The sequence below is a fragment of the Natrix helvetica genome, assembly GCF_964273705.1.
Source record: "Natrix helvetica genome assembly, chromosome: 3".
Classification (NCBI taxonomy): Eukaryota; Metazoa; Chordata; class Lepidosauria; order Squamata; family Natricidae; genus Natrix; species Natrix helvetica.
In genome coordinates this window covers 90,505,836-90,519,496 of record NC_138549.1, presented here as the reverse complement: position 1 = coordinate 90,519,496, position 13,661 = coordinate 90,505,836, and the positions used below count along the sequence as shown (strand labels likewise).

Sequence of the window (13,661 nt, the reverse complement as noted above, 5' to 3'; positions counted from 1 at the left end):
GACCGACCCCTGTGGCACCCCACAAGTGAGTGGCCTCAGGGACGACCTCTGCCCCCCTGTCAACACACATTGCTTCCGGTCGGAGAGGTAGGAGCCGAACCACCGCAAAACGGTGCCTCCGACTCCCATCCCCTCCAACCGGCGCAGTAGGATACCATGGTCGATGGTATCAAAAGCCGCCGAGAGGTCTAATAGGCCCAGGATAGAGGAACAACCCCTATCTCTGGCCCTCCAGAGATCATCAACCAATGCGACCAAGGCTGTCTCAGTGCTGTGCCCGGGTCGGAAGCCGGACTGGCGTGGGTCTAGATAGTCGGATTCGTCCAGGTGTTGTGGAAACTGCTGCGCCACCACATTCTCAACAACCTTCGCCAAGAAGGGGAGGTTGGAGACTGGACGGTAATTAGCTAGCTCCATTGGGTCGAGCGAAGGTCTCTTGAGCAAGGGTCTCACCACCGCCTCTTTCAAGGCGGTTGGTAAGTATCCCTCACCCAATGAGGCATTCACCAGGCCCAGAAGCCAGCCTCGTGTCACCTCCCAGGCTGCCAGTACCAGCCAGGAGGGGCACGGGTCCATTGAACATGTGGTGGGTCGCAGCCGTCCATGCAACCTGTCCAAATCCTCGGGGGCAACAGAGTCAAACTCCTCCCAGAATGGTCTCTCAAGACTCGCTGTTGACGGCTCGTCTGGTCCACTGACGGAGGTCCATCCGCTCCGGATCTGATCGATTTTGTCCTGAAGATATTCCCCAAACTCTTCTGCTCTTCCCTGTAAGGGTGTCTCCCGCGTCCCCTGCGATAAAAGGGAGCGGGTCACCCGAAACAGGGCGGCAGGGCGGTTATCTGCGGACGCAATAAGGGCGGCACAATGTCTACGCTTGGCCGCTCTTATTGCCACAAGGTAAGTCCGCAAATAGGCTCTTACCTGTGTTCGGTCAGATTCGGAGCATGAGGACCTCCACCTGCTCTCTAGACGTCTCCTGTGGCGCTTCATCACCCTTAGCTCCTCAGTGAACCAAGGGGCCCGGGTGGGTCGATGCCGCAGGAGAGGTCGCAAAGGCGCAACCCGGTCCAAGGCCCCAGTCGTCGCCCTATTCCAGGCAGTCACTAGGTCCTCGGAGCGGGAGCGGGACAAGGCTACAGGTATTGGCCCAAGCTCCGTCTGGAATCTATCCGATTCCATCAGGTGCCTGGGCGGTACCAGCTTGTAGAGTCTGGTTCCGCCTCCTCGCGGTGGGGGATAGCGCCAGGGAAGTCCAGCTGGAGGGATGAGTGGTCTGACCATGACAGGGGCGTGATGACTAAGTCCCCTATTCCCAGATCACTCGTCTGTATTTCCCAAATACAGCTGTATTTCCCAAATACAGCGAAGACAGCAAGATGGAAGTGGACACTGGCTCTTCCAAATGCCTGGTCTCTTGGCTACTATCAAACAGATAGTGTCCAGCCTGACCAAAGCTCAACTCAGGCAGTTCGCCTGAGAGTCTAAGGACAGCCAATACCCATTGTGGGTTGCGGCACATTCACCATAACCAGCAATAACTTCCAGGGGCCTCTTCCCCTCATCATTGTAGATGGCCATCTGCACAGCCTCCTGGGGTTTGACTGGTTCTCGCATTGGGGCTCAACGTCTCTGGCATCCACTCCGTTGTTTCAGATTCCTTCGCCTTGCTAGCCAGCGAGTTCGCGGACATATTTGACAACAAGCTTGGTAAATATAATGGGACCTCCATTTCTTTTTAACCAGGTGGCGCCAATACGTCTAAAACCCAGGAGAGTGCCTTTTGCTCTTTGGCCCAAAGTAGATTTAGAGCTAGATAAATTAATAGCACAAGGAGTGCTCGAAGCAGTAGACCACTCCCCCTGGGAGATCCCCATAGTAATATCTATTAAGCAGGATGGTAGTATTAGGATTTGCGGGGATTTTAAATGCACCGTTAATAAAGGGTTGCAAGCCAACCCTTACCCAGTGCCAGTGGTTCAACATCTGCTCCATTCCTTGGGCCAGGGAAACATTTTTATCAAGTTAGACTTGGCACAAGCGTACCAGTAGCTCCCGGTAGACAAAGCCACTGCCATGGCTCAAACCATCGTAACGCACCGGGGAGCTTTCAAATGTAAACGCTTGCAATTTGGGGTCAGTATTTTCCAGAGCCTAATGGAGCGGATGCTCCAGGGGCTGCCAGGAGTGGAACCCTATTTCAACGACGTCCTTATATATGCTTTGGATCAAGCTGAGCTCATCCATAAATTGAGAGCTGTCCTGATCCACTTCCGCCAAGTGGGGCTGAAACTCAAACAAGAAAAGTGTAGGATAGGGGTCCCTAGTGTATAATTTTTGGGGTATCTAGTTGATTCCAAAGGCATCCACCCTACTCTGTCCAAGGTAGAGGCAATTAAGAAAGCCCCCATGCCCTCCTCTACGGCTGAACTGCAAGTCTTTCTGGTGCTGCTTAATTTTTACTCCATTTTTTTACCCCATAAGGCGTCTTTGGCAGAGCCTCTTCATAGGCTCCTGGACTCCAAGATGCCCTGGCATTGGGGGTCAAAGGAAGCCCAAGACTTTAGGGCAGTTAAGGATGTCCTTACATCCAAATCTTTTTTAGTGCAATACAGTGATCACCTCCCATTAACTTTGGCGTGCGATGCATTGCCTTATGGCATTGGAGCCATTCTGAGTCACATCCTACCTAATGGCTCAGAAGCCCCAATTTCCTATTATTCGCGCACACTCTCAGCAGCTGAAAGAAATTACAGTCAGCTGGATAAAGAGCCCTAGCTGCTGTAGCAGGGGTAAAGCGGTTTCATAATTACATTTATGGTCATATTTTTCACTTAGTGACTGACCATAAACCCCTCTTGGGTCTTCTGGTGGGGGATTGCCAGACTCTTCAGATTTTGTCTCCAAGAATGTCCAGATGGATAGTCTTTCTAGTGGCATATAATTATCAGCTACAATATAGGCCAGGAAAAAACTTGGGGCACTTTGATGCCCTCAGTCGCTGCCTTCTGCCAGTGCCTGTTTTGGACCCTGCTCCTACAGATTTGGTCCTCTTAATTGAAGAGTTGGCCATGCCAGTATCCGACCGGGATATTGCCAGGCTCTCCACCACAGACCCCATATTGGCCCAAGTTTTGGACTGGGTGCACAGGAGGTGGCCACAGGGGCCAGTAGATCCTGAGTTTCACCCCTATTGTATACGGCAGCATGAGCTGTCCATCCTTAACGGGTGCCTGTTATGGGGCAATAGGGTGGTAGCTCCCCCAAAACTTAGGTCGCCAATTTTAAGTTGCCTTCACACTGCTCACCCGGGCATTCTGCGCATGAAGGCTTTGGGCTGAAGCTACGTGTAGTGGCCCAAGATTGACCAGGAAATAGAAAACTGGGTAGCCACCTGCCAGCAGTGCCAGGAATCTAGACCGGCTCCTCCTTCTGTGCCCATCAGGGAATGGGTCATGCCCCAGGCTCCATGGGCTTGAGTCCATTTGGATTTCGCCGGCCCGTTCTTAGGGCAGATCTTATTGGTCCTCATAGATGCCTACTCAAAGTGGGTGGACCTGGCACTCATGCCATCCACCACTTCAGAGGCCATAATTAGGGTGCTGGGGAGGCTATTCGCAACCAATGGGTTGCCTGATGTGGTGGTGACTGACAATGGGCCCTAGTTCACGTCAGCACCCTTCCAGATGTTTTTAGGCCAGCATGGCATACAACACGCCCCGACAGCCCCGTTCCACCCGGCCAGAAATGGCCTGACAGAACGAACCATCCGGTCAGCTAAGGAGGCATTGTGCTGCCTGGGGCCAGGGAATTGGCATGACAAACTGTCCCAATACCTCCTGGCACAGCATACAACCCATGCCCAATCACCAAACAAAGTCCTGCAGAATGGCTTATGGGTCGTCGGCTCCGGACAACCCTGGACCGGCTACACCCCGGTTGTGTGAATGTGGCGCCGACACATCAACCAGCTCAGACAGCGAGCCACCAGTGCAGCAGACCAACACCCGGTGCAGGCCCAATCCTGCCACAGCGAACTAATATCGACAGAGGCTGCTCCAGCGCAGACGGAGCTGCACACAACAGCCCCCACCGATGCGTTCTTGTTGCCAGGCTTACCTGAGAATCCGGTCAGTCCTGCGGTGGTCAAGTTTCCCGCCGACTCAGTTGCGCAGTCTTCTGATGTTCCACAAGACTTTCCACCAATGACTCCTCCTTTGGCCACCGCCCTTGAACTAAGGCGATCTGGGCGGAGCCGACACCAGCCGGCGTATTTGGCTGACTACACATGTGCTAACTGGGAGGAGAGGAGTGTTAAGTCCTCGAGGCTATGAAACCATTGACTATCATTGCCAGCCCCTGATTGGTTAAGACGCGAGCAGCCAGCTGACGGGAGAATGCAGCCATTCTATTGGTTCAGCATCTGACAGCTTTAGTATAAAAGGGCTGTCAGCTGTCAAATGCTGCTGTTTGCCGGGCCGAGGTTTGCATTACATTTTGCCATGTTGTACTGTTAATAAAGATTGTGTTAGCTTCAACCTGCCTTGCCTCAGTTCCTGCTTGCCTCGTTCTCCCTACAGAACAAATACACTTATCCAAAATTAGGGAAAAAGAAAATGCCACAAATTCCTTCCTATTTTTTTTACAATAAAAGTATAACAAAAGCAAAAAAAAAAAAAAAAAAAACCACCATCACTCCACCCTAAAGATTTCCAACACTTTAACCAGTTTCAAGCTGAAATACCTGAAAGATATCACTTTCTCTAAAAGGCCCTGATTTCGTCAATCCAAAATAAAGAACAAAAGAAGCTTTACTAAATCTAGAGTTTTGGATGCATGTCCAGACACAATGATCTGCTCTGTGCAAATTGCATGCTTAAATCTTTCCCAGTTATGTTTATGCAGGAAATATACAGAATTTTAAACAACAAAGCCCTATTTATAGCAATCTTATTTAATTATTATGGAGGTCATTCTGTTTTAGTTAGAAAATAGTAATGAGGAAAAAACTTTCACCCTTTCCTATTGCCATATGTCAGATATAAAAATAGCTCCAATCCATCCTTTTAATTCCCTCCCACCAGCTCTCATTCATTGTTCAAACACATAGCGAAAACTATCCAGTTATGACTTTCCCAACACCACTTTTTTGCCTTCCGAAATATATACTATTTATCCAAATTTTTCAAGTGGATAAACAGTAAATAAAATTGCCATCAAGCTGCCACCACGAAGTTCTCTATAAAATAAATTTTGCACACAGAAACAAGGTCAGGGAAAAAAAGTTCTTGTAAAACCAAAAATAAGCTATTTTGGGGTTTAAAAACTTCGGTAAAAATAGTAGTGTTTGGTGGGGTATATTTCATGACCACCCACTAACTGAGAACCTAAATTGCCAGGATGAAAAAAGACTTCTGCTAAAATAGAAGCTTTCATTCTTCTCTTAATGCAATATAAAAATGCGTAACATAAAAGTTTAGACCTGAAGCAGTGTAGCTGATCAAATGCCACACAAAAGTTGCTTATTAAACTACACCGTTCAGCATAAAGTTTTGTATTTTAACCCCACATCACTTCACCCCAATAAATTGTCAAAACTTTTGCACTGACGAAAGCTCTCAGGCTAAATTAATGGCTTTGTTTTGCAAATTAATTTAGATATTAAAAAATCATATTTTCAACTGAAAGTGCTGTTACTCAGATTAAATATTAACCAAAAGCTGTCTTACGCTTAAATAGAATTTAGCCTTTGAAGTGTTTTTATTAATCTCTTCTGATGTAGGTGCCTGAAATTCTATGAAAGTGCTGTTGCTCCCAGTTGCGTGCATCACTTACTGTAATTTATTTTCAGAATATAATTCTATTTATAAATGAAAATCCTATTAAAAGAAGACAAGAAAAATTAGTCCTCGACTTTGCATTGGTAGAGTAGAAACAAAATGAGCAGCCTAACCTAAAGTGACATTTACAAATTACCTGTTAATTTAAACTGGGTTGAAGGATGACAGAGTTTAGTCAGTCTGACAGGAAGTACCAAACAACTGACAGTTGGGTCTAGAATGGTCTGTGGGCTCGTGCAGGGAGCACATTTGTCTATGTTTTCTGGAGGGGGAGATTCATTTCAGTAGAGTAAATAATATATCTGTAAAAATATTTACTCCCCCCCCCCAACCAGGTTTTCATAGAAATTTGATTTCTTGTTCACGACGCTTTTGAGAAAACACTTTTTAAAAAGCGGGGGCACTTGTTAATGTCCAAAAGGATAATCCCGCCGTAATTGTCTTTGTGATACTCAAACGTAAGTAGTGAGGCCTATATTTTGAAATGGGTTAGGAATATCATTGTTGTCCTCCAAGTCAAGATCCTCTGTTCTACGGTCTTTGTAGCAGAGATGGTATTCAGCCAGTTCTGACAGGTTTTGAAGAACCGGTAGCGGAAATTTGGAGTATTTCGGAGAACCGGCAAATAGGCGGGCCCCGCCCACGCTGCCTCCCAGCTGATCTTCTTTTGTTGACCTGAACAGGAGAATGGAGCTGGAAGGCAGGTTAGTGGAGTGGGGAGGCAATGGGGATTTTGCAGTATCCTTCGCCCTGGAGTGGGGAGGCAATGGAGATTTTGCAATATCCGCCTACAAAGCCACGCCCATAAAGCCCCACCCACAGAACCGGTAGTAAAAAAAATTGAATCCCACCACTGCTTTTTAGTTTACAGGTAAGAGATATGTTTACAGACAGAGGCCACAAAAATACAGACATTTACAAATGTGGCAATCACTCTCTATTTTCTACAGCCTGTAAATAGTTTCTTATTATAGTATTTAAAGCAAAATTTGTAAACAGAATATCAATAGAAGAGACCATTTGTAGCTCTGGATTGAACTGTGGCATCCTTGGTGCTCTCTGAGCTTGGTGGTTTTCATAAAAATATTTCATTATCAAACTAGGTAACATAATTAGCGCTATTCAGTATTGATCAGTAGCACTGATGATGTTACCTGGTTTGGTAATGAAACATTTGCACGAAAACCACCAAGCTCAGAGATCACCAAGGACCCCACATTTCTAAAAATATTGTCTTGCACTTCTTTTTTTAAGGTGGGAGAAATCTCCAGATGACACAAGTTTACTCATTCCTTTCCCATCAATAACATCAACATTTTAAAAACATGCAGGGACTCACAATTAAAACCAGAACTTCCGTTGCAAAGCAATGTGGTCATTAAGTGAGTTGCACCTGATTTTGCAACCTTTTTGGTTGCAAGTTGTGAATGGCCATTGTGCAAATCACAAGGTTGTTAAGTGAATCTAGCTTCCGCCATTGACTTTTTCTCATTGGAAGCCAGTTGGTAACTTCTCCAATAACCATCATGTGACCCAGGGATGCTGCAACCATCATAAGTACATGCGCTTTCCAAGTGGCCGAATTTTGATCACACGACTACGGTCATACTGTCATAAGTTTGAAAACCAGGTGTAAGTTACTTTTTCAGTACCACTATAACTTCAGAACAGTTGCTAAATGAATGGTCATAAGTCAGGACTATCTGTATGCATTCTACAATCCACTTACTGTAAATACTTCCTTTCTGATTGTAAAGCTCTAAAAAAGACTTATCCCACACAAGTACTGTCTCAAGTGCACCGTTGTGAAACTGTACACACTTTATAAAGGTGCATACAGTACAATATTTTTCATATCAGGAATACCAGTCTCTGTTGAATTTTGCCAGTGCAGAGACATAGGAATTGCTGTTAATCTGCTCTTTCAAAAAAAAAAACAACCCATTTTTCTTCTCACACAATGTTGAAAGAAATTTACACTCAAACCCTTGGAAAGGAGGAAAAGGCAAAATGATTATTCTGTCTTTGTACAGACCTATGAAGGGTCAAACAATATCATAATGACTGAATAGAAATAGGATGGAAGCTGTGTGATGTTTTCAATCTCTCCACCTAACCTTAACATTTTTAAAAGATGTTTATAAAAAAAGTCTTATCCTGTTCTGTCAGGAAGAGATGGGAGGAAGCAATGAAAATAACATTATTCAAATACTGTATATCAGGGGTGTCCAAACTTGGGAACTTTAAGACTTGTGGACTTCAACTCCCAGAATTCCCCAGCCAGCCATGCTGTATTGATGGCATGGCTGGCTGGGGAATTCTGGGAGTTGAAGTCCACAAGTCTTAAAGTTCCCAAGTTTGGACACCCCTGCTGTATATCAATGGTGGATGGCTAGTCACTACTGCTAAGATGAACAGCATGTAATTATATTAGGGACACTTCCTGGCCTGGTTAGTGTCTTATGTTTTGCTTTCTTCACTCTTGCTGGCTATTATCAATGATGGTTGGAATACCATGCTAACACTCCATTGATTAGAATGGATACTCGAATGGACTTATGAATATTTGGTTGACCATTGCAATAAGAAGGACATTAACAAACTTTCACCCTTGTTCAGTATGTCTTGTGCTCTGACGTGGCTACTATTGAATGCAACAACAAGAAAGAAAAACCAGATTCATTAATCAATAGGAACTTTTCTGCAGACAGTTCTCATATTTATACTTTGTCAGTATCAATGTATCCAGGTTGAGATCCAATCTCTGCCATCCCAATACTCCTCATAAATTGGGTGTTTCAGAAAATCAAATATATAATCTATTTGTTTGCCTGTAAATAAGAGGTGTGGTGGCTCAGTGGCTTAAAGACACCGGAGAAGGTCTGTGCTCCTGCGGTTCGAGTCCTGGCACTGTGTGAGTGGGTGAGCTCCTGTCACTTACCTCAGCTTCTAGCAGTTTGAAATCATGCTACATGAAAGTAGATAAATAGGTACTGCTTTGGTGGAAAAATATTGGCGCTTTGTGCATACGTACAAATGCAAAGATGTTAGATGTGCCCAAATGTGATGCCTGAATGTGAGGTGACCTTGGTGGACAGAAAAAGCCCCAGATAAGATTGCAGAATGCCATTAGTCATTCTGGTGCACTTCTGAATAATGTGTGAGCGTGAACCAAATGGACTAGCAGTCTTGGGCAGCCAAATACTGTCGTCTTCTGGCTAATGTACCATCACCATATGGTGATGGTACATTACATGTAGTCTTCTGACTAATGTACCATCACTCGGTTTTTGAGGGGAGTCTCCCTTTGGATTGGGTTGGCAATTGTTTTTCTTTGGAATCCTTGGAGATTAATACATTTGTGAGAGTGTGTAATTCAGTATTCAGGTTGTCTGTTGGCTAGGCATTTGGTTCTGGAGATGAGGGTCTTGGCTACAGAGTTGCAGAGGGTCTGTGCAGAGTGGTGATGGAATTGTGCGTTTAAGTAGCGGTTGGTGGGTTTTTTTTCTGGTAGATGGTGTGTCCTAGGGAGCCATTGAGTTTTTTGTAGATTAGGACGTCCAGAAAGGGAAGTTGGTTGTTTGCTTCTATTTCCATAGTGAATTGTATTTTGGGGTGTAGGCTGTTGAGATGTGTGAAGAAGTTGTCCAGTTTTTTTCCTCTTGTGGTCAAATCACGAAAGTATCATCAACATATCTAAGCCAGAGTTTGTGCTTGTGTTCAGATTTATCTAAGTCGTTAGTTTCAAAATGTTCCATGTATAAGTTTGCGATGACGGGTGAGAGGAGTGATCCCATGGGTGCTCCTTCTATCTGTTTGTATCTTTGTCCATATATATAAGGGCAGTGTGTGTGTGGGAGTGTGTGTGTGTGTGTACATATGTTCCAGCATAACTTTGGAATGCCTTGAGTAATTTCAACCAAACTTGGTACATAGATTACTTACCTTCTGGAAACAAATACTGTGGGGGTAAGACACCCCTAACACCCCTTGGGGTGTGTATTCTGATAAGATACAGCGTGTTGTGCCTTACAATGGCTTCTACCGTACTGCTGTAAAATGGTTTCTACTGTATAGCGCAGTGGAGTCGCCATGGTAATGGCTTCACAGTACTCCACTAGGAAGCTCCCTCTGGTAAGGAGGAAAATCCAGCATTAGAAATTAAGGTGGTATCACTTTTCTTGACGCTTCTGGGGGCACAGGGAAAACATTTGGAACTAATGCAATTGTCGCCGAAATCAGGGCTTTTCCTGTCTAATTCAAAATTAGGATAAATAAATACCTGGACAACGCCAGGTTATCAGCTAGTAAATTATAATAATGCCTGTTGAACCATCCAAGCAAAAGCTTTGAATGTCTGCTCTCACTTATGGCTGAGAGAAAAGTTTCGTCTGAACTAGCCCTCATGTGATCCATGTGTCAAATACCCATGTATTTGAAAAAGAAACATTTGTTTCCTGTTCCATTCTCTGTCTGATATTTTCACTATGGAATATGTGGCCTTAAACAATGCGCATGGACGCTAAGCAGCTCCTTTACTGTAACCAGGATATTCATGTGTCCTTACAGCAAGGACATATGATAATGACAAGGATCAATGTCATTTTAACAATGCACAAAGGCCATGATGAAAGGCTACTGCTTCATTAAATAGCAGGACTATTGATTATTAAGTAGAAACACAGTAGAATTGAAATACTTGCTTATCCAGAGGAATTATCAATAGGTAAAGCCAACTATCCAAGCGCCAATTACACACAAATTGGAAGCCAGGTGTTTGGGAACCAAATTAATTACTGAAAAATTCATTTAGGAGTAAGCACAAATATTCCGTCAAGGGCTACCATTCTTTCTCAGCCACAGTGCACATATGGTGCAAAGGGGAAATTAGCAAAAGGTCCTTTGAATGCCAGACTACGTCTCAGATGTTATCTGGCCATTTTTAATAAATACATCCATTCGAAAGGTGTGCATGGAATGATGAAATGATACATTATATATATAAAGAATCATATTTATGGAAGTTTTGGTCCTCTGGTATTAGAATTACTACTCAGCTCTGAGAGCTATTACTTTTTATTCCAAAAAAATAGCAATATTTAACTTCACTAGTGCAATCCTCTCTACTGAGATAGAAATTCCACTGAATTCATTCAGCTTATTGTCTGGCCTGTTTAGGATTTTATCTCAAAGCCACAATTTCTTTTGGTATGATGGCCTTCTTCCCAGCGGTGGGTTTCACATTTTGTTACCACCAGTTTGCTGTGTGCCCACTTTGCACATGCACTTTGCTCATGCGCGCATGTACCCAGCAGTGGTGGGTTCTGGATTCCATTCCAACCGGTACTGTTGGAATGATCCCGTCATCACCCATATGGTGCGGTGCGCTCATGTGTCGTACTTGCCTGCGACGCTTCTGCAAGCCTCCAGGCGCTCCATCTGCTCCGGAACTGGGCCGTACCGCCGTACCGGGCCATACCGCCTGCAACCCGCCACCGGTACCCAGCCTCAAAAACATGCCTAAATAGGACTGCATAGAGTTGGGGCAAGTGAGCAAGCCCACCCGCAATTTCCGCTACCAGTTCAGGTGAATGCTACCTCTGTTTCTTCCCATAAACTTTCCCATTCAGTAATGCACTCACCAGTGATTTACAGGTAATCCTCGACTTACAGCAATTCATTTAGTGACATTTGAAGTTACAAAGGCATCGAACAAACTGACTTATGACCATTGTTCACATGACCATTGCAGCATCCTTGTGGTCATGTGATCAAACTTTGGACACTTGGCAACTGGTTCATGTTTATGATGGTTACCTTATCCCGGTGTCATGTGATCACATTTTGCGTTGTGAATCACTCCATGATATAAGAAAAAAAAATAGCTTCTTCCGTTTATAAATAGCATTAGGGCTGGCTTAGTGATAGCATGGCTAACAATTGAAGTCATTTTATCGGGGGAATAATTGTCAATGGTTCACATGCACCTCCTTTAAAAAGATTAGTAAAGTTTGAAGATTCAACATATGATAATTATTATGAATTTCAGAAAACCAAACTTGGGGTGGGGGACACAAGAAAATATAGATTTATGTCTTTGGCTGGTTGTCTGTGCTGCGGCTCCTTCTTTTGTTTCCTGGCTCACCGCTGGTGCCTGGGCCTCTGGTGCTCACTTTGGCCGGGATTAAGTCGGTCAGGAAGGCTTCGCGGCAACTATGGCATTTAAAGATACTGGAAAGGCCCCTGTGGAACAAGAAGTAGCAATTCATCGTATCAGAATTACTTTGACAAGTCGCAAGGTGAAATCTCTTGAAAAGGTTTGTGCAGATCTCATCAGAGGTGCTAAAGAAAAAAATCTAAAAGTGAAAGGGCCTGTTCGCATGCCTACTAAGACCCAGCGAATCATTACGAGAAAAACACCATGTGGTGAAGGTTCCAAAACTTGGGATCGTTTCCAAATGCGTATACATAAGCGCCTCGTTGATTTACACAGTCCTTCAGAGATTGTCAAATAGATAACTTCTATCAGCATTGAGCCTGGGGTGGAAGTTGAAGTTACTATTGCCGATGCTTAAATGGTTATTACATGTATCAATAAAAGCTGTTAAGTTTATATATATATAACTATTTACTAAAATTAATGAATCCACGGATCACAGGTGGACTGCAATCAAAACACACAGTCCCTTGGGAGATGTTATTTTAAAACTGCCCAGTGATTAAGAGAATACCAAAGCAGTAACTGAACTATGAAAGACTGTTGGGAGTGAATAATTGATTCATAACCATGACTGAAGGCCTCCGGACACTGAAACTACAAACTATGGTTGATAAACATGATTTAGCGTAATTGTGCCTAAGGGTTTTCCTCAGCTTAAATGCATTGTTTGAGAAAGTATGTAGTGGCAATTTTTGTTGAATAAAGTTGTTTGCTCCCTGACTTTTTTGAACGGCTAACAGTGTCTTTCCTAGAAGGAAGTAGAATTATGCAGTTGTGATCAAAGGATGTGAGAGGCCTTGTATTCCTTGGGCATCAGCCAGAGGAAACACATCATCACCCTGTTTCTTCTCCTTTGTGAACTGTGAACTGTGGACAAATCTCTAACCTCCTGCTTCCTTTGATTAGTACACAATGCTCCTTTCCCTACACTGAGAATGGTGTACCAATTACATCTTTATTCAGCGGAATTATCTTGATTGCAGTATTATAATAAATTATATAAGAGATACTGCCGAAGTTATTCAGAAACTACATACAGAAGTTTCCCATACAGTACAATAGCTGTCAATGTAATTGACTACATCCAGATGGATAAAAAACTATGAAGCCACTTTTAGGAATACACTGGAGTTTGGTCTTTTCATAGCACAGTTCAAAATGTTGATTAACAATAGTAGTTACAGAAGTACTACAGTGGTGGGATTCAAATTTTTTTACTACCAGTTCTATGGGCGTGACTTGGTAGGCGTGGCATGGCTTGGTGAGTGTGGCTTGGTGGCGTAGCAGAGGAAGAATATTGTAAAATCTCCATTCCCACCCCACTCTAGGGGAAGGTTACTGTAAAATCCTCATTTCCTCCTGATCAGCTGGGACTTGGGAGGCAGAGAATTAGATGGGGATGGGGCCAGTCAGAGGTTCTCCAAACCATTCAAAATTCCTGCTACCGGTTCTACAGAACTGGTCAGAACCTGCTGAATACCACCACTGAACTACTAGTTATAGAAGTAATAGACGTTTTATTAAGGCAAAAAAAAATAGAAATAAGAGGAACAGCAAATTAACATTCTTACAAAATATAATTCCATGGTTGCATAAATACA

General features: G+C 44.0%; 1 protein-coding gene across 1 annotated transcript; it reads left to right on the top strand.

The window, feature by feature from the left end:
* Positions 1-11,937: 11,937 nt before the first annotated feature.
* LOC309390124 (small ribosomal subunit protein uS10-like) lies at positions 11,938-12,457 on the top strand. Its single transcript, XM_081949205.1, has one exon. The coding sequence runs from the start codon at positions 12,056-12,058 to the stop codon at positions 12,353-12,355; it is 300 nt and encodes a 99-aa protein (XP_081805331.1). The 5' UTR covers positions 11,938-12,055; the 3' UTR covers positions 12,356-12,457.
* The last annotated feature ends 1,204 nt before the right edge of the window (positions 12,458-13,661 follow it).

Coding starts and splice junctions, on each gene's coding strand:
- LOC309390124 (XM_081949205.1), top strand. CDS start 12,056: ATGGCATTTAAAGATACTGGAAAGGCCCCTGTGGAACAAGAAGTAGCA.